At 37.0% G+C, this 6,954-nt stretch overlaps 1 protein-coding gene across 1 annotated transcript; it reads right to left on the bottom strand.

Annotated features, from left to right (window-relative positions):
• Positions 1-1,623: 1,623 nt before the first annotated feature.
• Positions 1,624-2,396, bottom strand: LOC145036953 (uncharacterized). Its single transcript, XM_078985490.1, has one exon. The coding sequence runs from the start codon at positions 2,236-2,238 to the stop codon at positions 1,807-1,809; it is 432 nt and encodes a 143-aa protein (XP_078841616.1). The 5' UTR covers positions 2,239-2,396; the 3' UTR covers positions 1,624-1,806.
• Positions 2,397-6,954: the final 4,558 nt, after the last annotated feature.

Below are 6,954 nucleotides of genomic sequence, written 5' to 3' on the forward strand. Positions count from 1 at the left end.
GCACCTATCAATGTAGTACCATTATCCATATGTGATTTAGCTTAAACCACTAAGACTGATCGGTGTGACACCACCGATTTTGCGATATGGTGAGATGACAGTGCGATACTGTGGTGAACACCACACCAACCAAGTGTGTGGTTTGGTGTCCATCCTGCACGAGACCATCTTGCCACATCTTTTTCCTGTTTTTTAAAATACTTTTAATCCTTATGAATCAAATATTAAAAGATAACTTACAACAAACATCAAGTATTCTCTCAAAACGTAGCCAATTGACCATTACCAACCTTTTTTTAGCATAACGACCCCAAATCCAACCCTCTAGATACAAATTGAACCGGAGAATGAATGATACTACTCCATAGTCCTCTAGTCATGCCATGGAAAAAATGAGATTCAAAGTTGCCTTATGTTCCATAAATTTCTTTTATCACTCTCGAACCCATACATAGTTTTAAGTCCACCAAAAAACGACATTTCCACTTAAAAAGGAGAGCTCTATTGGAAGCATGCAAATCTCCAATTCCAACCTCACCTTTGTCTTCACTCGACATTATCTTTGTCTTAAGCTACAAGGACGAGTACACCACATGACTTTCATGGGTTCACCCACGATAATGTTTTGTATGAAAACTTTGGTTTTGGTATCCTTATGCATAAATAAACCTGTTTCATGTTCCAAAAGAAGTATCATATATATTTTCAACATCGTCTTTGGTATTTTGCATCCAATTTCTCAATTTTATTGAAACCAAGATTAAACTTTTTGTTCAAAAAATTTGGATATCGATAGCATGTTCTCATCAACCTCTCTTATGGACATACACTATTATATTGATAGTGAAACTACGTTAAACGTCGTGTTGTGTTTTGTGGGTGAACTTTATATGATATCGATTCATCCTTTGTGTTGTGTGTGTCAAATTTGTTTTTCCACAATGATCGTTGATTTGTTCACTTCATGACTATGAACGTTCGTAATCAAATTTCAAACATTTACTTAAAACGTTTAATGTTTGCTTAGTTTAACAAGTCAAACAAATAAATTAAAGTCGGGTTTGATAAAGAAAGATCTAATCTTATACGGTAAATTTAACAAATTGATATTTTTTTATTATTATTTACACAAAGTGATTATCAATTTTGTAATTGGTTTGATAAAGAAAGATTATGCATTTTGCAATATATGATTTTTTTTTATTTAAAAAAATATCTCTTTTAAGTTCTTTTGGTATTTTTATGATTTCAAGATTGAATGGCAATGATCATATACTTTTCATACTTGCTTTTATCTTGATTCTTGAATCAAGCAAACGAATTCAAGTCACATCGATCCATTTTACGATGTTAAACGTTTGAAAAAAAAGTACATAACATTCTTACATTCTTTTATTCAAATGAATCACAAGATTAAAGCTTTAAAGCAACTCCTAGAAAAACTTTATGTATACAAGATAACAAGACCGATTCACTTTACAATAAAACGATTTTACGATTGATTTTTTAAAACTTAAATCAAGAGATGTTCATCGATGATTTCAGCTTTCACGTACTATTGGCAATGTAGATCAAACGTATTATTTTGCATAATCAATCATGATCAAATTCGAAAAAACAAGGTTTTCAAATATCAATTGGGATTTTGATTCGAAGAATAGGAAACAAAATTTAAGATCAAACCCTAGATGGGATTAGGGGAATGTTTACCAGAATCTGTTACTGACAATCAGAGATTGAAAATTTGAACATATCATTGTGATTTCTGGAAAATTTCTCTACAGTTTCCAAGAATAAGATAATGATTTACTCGGGAATCGTACCAAGTACCGGCCTCCATGCTCGTCGGAGTAACCGTTGCCGTAACGTCCCCGACAACGGCCTCAGCCCTCTTGAACCACCGCGCCGAACACCACCACCACTCCACCGCTTCGTTTCTTCTCCACCGTCTGTTCTGTTCTGTTCAAGCAACCGAGGCGACGGAGGCGACGAAACGAGCAAATCCTTCAGCTTCTGCCTCACGCCACCGACATCCTTCCTATTCTCCGACGAATCAACATCATTATTACCTCTCCGATCTAAAAACTCCTCGCGACGCGGCAACCGCCGACTCAGCAACATCCGTAACGTCTTCCGTCGTCGGAGGTGAATCACCGGGCTTGTAGCTGGACTCCGGGAAGGACTTCCGGCTAACGCACATTGTGTCGCTAGCAGCTTAAACTTTTGAAGTGTCGCCATTGACTTCGATCAAATTAACTCAAATTTCTCAATACAAATCCTCCAATTCGTTTCAAAACTCCATCAAACGATAAATTCAAAGACAAATTTAGCGTCGAGGTTCTTGTTCTTCCATTGGATCAGTAAATACAAGGGGAGAGGAAAGGGAGAGAAGAAGAGGGGTTAAATAATTGAAGGGATGGGAGAGGTGAGGTAACGGACGGCGACGTTAAAGTTAACGGGGGGTTAACAGCGGGAGGATGTGAATATTGTGACACGTGGCAGTGAATTCGGAGTTTGAACGGGTCTCTCATGGGTCCCACAGTCTAACTCGTGCAGTCTAACTCGAAAGAAAATGGAATGTTGCAGCTTGTACGTCGTGCAGTTTTGTTTGTAACCTTGTTTTTATGTTCTGTAAAGTATCAACTGTGTCATATTGTACTTGTCTTTTTTTAAATAATGAAATAATATTTTTGTTCCATTATTCGAATATTTAATCAACTAATGTGATAATAATATCTTATGTCAGGAGACGTTGATATATATATATATATATATATATATATATATATATATATATATATATATATATATATATATATATATATATATATATTTCAAAACAAATAATTTAAAATAACTATCAATTACGTGACCCTAAGTGACAAATAATTTAAGATGAAGCTTACCGGTTAGTTATGAAGAGAGTTGTAATCACTTCTTCCACAATCATATAACACCCATAATGAACTCATTTTTGTTTCGGTCTTGCATGAACATTGCCAAACTTTTCTTTGGTCTAAAGACGTATCTATAATGATATTGAAGGGTATTGGACTTGTTTACGCCAAACTGGAAAATCTGAGGTGGTAAGTTTAATTGGAAAATGGGTTGTTGCGGTGATGGGAATAATAGTGTCACTTGCCATGGATTTTGCAGTGATTGAAACACAGAGCCACAGGAAGGGTGAGGATTAGGATCTCGGAGGAGCTATGACAAGCTCTGATACCATATAATGATATTGAAGGGTATAATATTTTATATTATTGTTGTTGGTATCAATCAACTTTTATAGCCATTTACAGAACGTATATACATGAGATAATGTAGGGAGGAGACCATTGACCTAAGTTATACAAGGTAAGTGAATCAATTATAATATATTGAATATAATATGTAAAACTAGTGGATATTCATAATAGTATCAACCCGTTCACATAGAAAATACGGTTTTGCTCTATCATAAATGGTATCATGGGTCAATTGAGACATTGTTTGTGGGGTTCCTTTCTTTGGGGGCATTCAATGACGAATTGCTTCATTACTAATTAGGTCTTGTGGTTTGGGGTTGTACTTAATGGTATATAGAGACGCACAACCAAACTGGTTTCACCCTCTCGATCCGATCTGAACCGTAAACCGGTTTTGCCCGAATCGTATCGGTTTCAAACCGGAGACTGGATTCAAACCGGATTTAGATTTTGGACTAAGAAGCGGATTTACTCCCGGATCGTAAACCAGTTTCTTTGCCTAATCGAATCGTAAAATGGTTTCAAGCTGGATTTTTTGTGATCGTTAAAAAGCATGAATTTTCGAAAAAACAATTTTTTTTCTAATTGTTAGAATGCTCCAAAAAACGACTAGTTTTACTTTTATTGACTTTTAACCCACTTAACACATATAGATACATGACACTTGTAACATTTCAAGTTATTCATTTCTTCACTTTTTTCTTGTTGCTAAAACTCACAAAAATGAGTTCGATATATTCAACCGCAAGTGGTCAAGATTCTGACTTAAGTGTGGTGAAAATTTTACCAACCAGTTGGAATAAAGAAGTGTGGGAGTATTTGATTTGTGTCTATGTCGATCAGGAAGGAAAAATGTAACATTCAAAATCACAACAAATTTAAACTTTTCAAAAACATCCCATCTACTCATTAATTGTTTACAAAACCATTATCCCCAAATTATTATTTCAGAATCAGAGTTTCCCGTAATCTAACAACATAAAACCCAAGGATGTGTATGATCACGCATTTGTTTTGCTATGGTCCTCAGAAGTACTTGAAACAAAAACTAAAATTGTAAGCTAACGCTTAGTGAGTTCCCCCAAAGTAGCACCACATAAATATAACAGACAACAACATACATACAGAGCCTTCAGCATAACTGGACCGCCTCACCGGGTCTACAGCCTATCTGGACCGCTCTCTGGGTCTTCAACCTAATTGGTTCACCTTGCAGGCCTTCAGTCTATCCAAACCGCCCTGGATATCTTGTCCTTTAGTCTGTCCACTGGTCAGCCTCAACCCAGTAAACCATAACATATCAATACATAACATTATTAACTCATAACAGTAAATATAGGTTGACCTACATGTCTATCGGTCGAATCATATAACCAATACCACATAACTTCGCATAACAACATGCAACAAATCAGGATATCTAATCCAATGAGACGACCTTTGTGCCTTCGACCCATAAGTACAGTGAGGAAAACTCACCTCTTGGTCAGAAAACAATCTGAATGAATCTCTATCCGACAATCAACTTTACCTAAATCCTAATATTCAAAACATTTCCTAATCTAAATTAATATCAATTTCCTAAAATACCCTTGGTCAAAATCAAACAAAGTCAGTGAAATCATTTGGGTCAACCTAGCTGAGTCAACTCAGCTCAGCCCTCGTACGTGGGGCTTACTCATCGTCTGAGGAGTCGGGGGGTAAACTGCGTACACGCAGCATACAAATTGGTACGCCCAACGTACGCACTGATTCTCCTCTTAATGGTTTAAGAGCTTAATACACAAAGTTTTCACGTCCAAAGTCATATTCAAGTCTCAAATAACGTCTTTGACCATAAAGTTTTCAACTTTATGGTCTTGCATGGGGAATAAGGTCTTAAATCAAAAACCTTAACCATTTAACCCACTAAGACCTCATAACACATGCATGGAAGGGCAGATATGATCAAGGCTACATTTTTACGCTTCTAAACACCTTAAAATGACTGAAAGGACAACTTAAATGGATTGGAGTAGCTTATACTTAAAATACTCAAATAATGGGACCAAAAGGACACAAACTCCGTAGCTAACTTAGATCTACGCATAGAATCATCAAGTTTATAACTTTATACCTCAAAATGGATCTTGAAGGTGTGGTATTCCTGGATCTAGAAGGTCTTGATCTTCCAAGATGATGCTCCTTTCTTCACCTTGCTTCAAAGGCACCACAAACACACACTTTTGAGCTCAAAGGATCACACACAAGAGATTAGGGTTGCAAAGGACGAAATGAGGGTTGGAGGGTGGAGATAGAATGAGAAATGAAGAGTTAATGATGCTTATATATGGATCAAACCCTAAAAATTAGGGTTTGAGCATCCTTCACGTAGTCCCTACTTACACGGTGTATGTCCAACGTACTAAGACCTGCGCATGTATGCCCAACATACTAAGTCTTGGCCTGAATTTACAAAAATTCCACTATGGGCCATTTTGCAAGCTTTCTCATACCTAATGACTAAGAATCATAAACCTTAATACTTAAGAGTTAATTTTGGAAATACCTCATTATCGGGATGTTATAAAAAAGCTAGTTCCAAGAAGTGCAGGTTGCTTATGGGTAAAGATGGAAATAGTACTTTGAAGACTCATGCAAATAAAACTTGTCTGGTTGGAAAAGGTTAAGGCGATCTGGATCAACCGTAACCAAACCACAATTTTAATAATACTATTAGTAATTTGTTTGACATTTACGCTAGAAAATATGATGAAATGCCTCAAACTTTACCGGTGCTTCCGACGCTACTCATGGTGCATCAGGTAGTAGTGGAGGTCGAACGGATTTTCGTATCAACCTTTATGTAACAACCCGTTATTTCAAGTCAGTAAAAATCGAGTCCTGTAACCTCTTTGAGAAGGGAAATAGAATATCATCAAAAAATGAAGTATTCAAAAACTCTATTTGGAGTACACTATGTGGTAGTTATCGTCTTAAGGTTTCCAAACATATAAATAACACAAAAATCCGAGTTATAATGAAGAAGTTATGCTCATTCTAAGTTTTCCGACAAAAACCAGCAATACGAAGTTGCGTAAAAACGCAAAGTTTCAATAAAACACTTTCCGACCTTAGGTGTCTAAATGAAAGTCGTAGATATCGTTAAACTACAAACATGCATAAAAAGAACGCTCAAATCGGACATCGTATGAATAAGTTATGAATTTTTAAAGAAATTCCTTAATCACGTCATTTTAATAAATAAATAATAAAAATAATTCCGGAATTTGCCAACGGAATCTAAATGAAAGTTGTAGATCGTAGTCTCACCTTCGCGGGGATATAAAGAACGTCAAAAACGGAGTTTGTATGAAGGAGATATGAATTTTCGAAGTTTGATAATTAATTTATATATATTTTTTTAATAAAACTTCGGTATTATCCGAAGGGGATTCAGCGACCTCATCCGAGGTATGCGCTGCGTACTCCTGTACGCCCCGCGTACCCGAGAGACTTAGCCTCAAACCGGCCACGTCGCCCTATGCGAGGCACCCGACCCGACCCGTCCCATCCGACCTGACTGCCTGAGCCGTCCCATCCGAGGCCGAGGCAGTCGAGGCTTCGGTCACGCATGACGTACGTGTACGCGCTGCGTACGAGCGTACGCCCCACGTACGTGGCCTCTCAGGCCCCCCTATAAATAGCATGCGAGGGTTCCCGGGAA

The sequence above is a fragment of the Lactuca saligna genome, chromosome 3, assembly GCF_052625555.1.
Source record: "Lactuca saligna cultivar CGN05327 chromosome 3, ASM5262555v1, whole genome shotgun sequence".
NCBI classification, from domain to species: domain Eukaryota; kingdom Viridiplantae; phylum Streptophyta; class Magnoliopsida; order Asterales; family Asteraceae; genus Lactuca; species Lactuca saligna.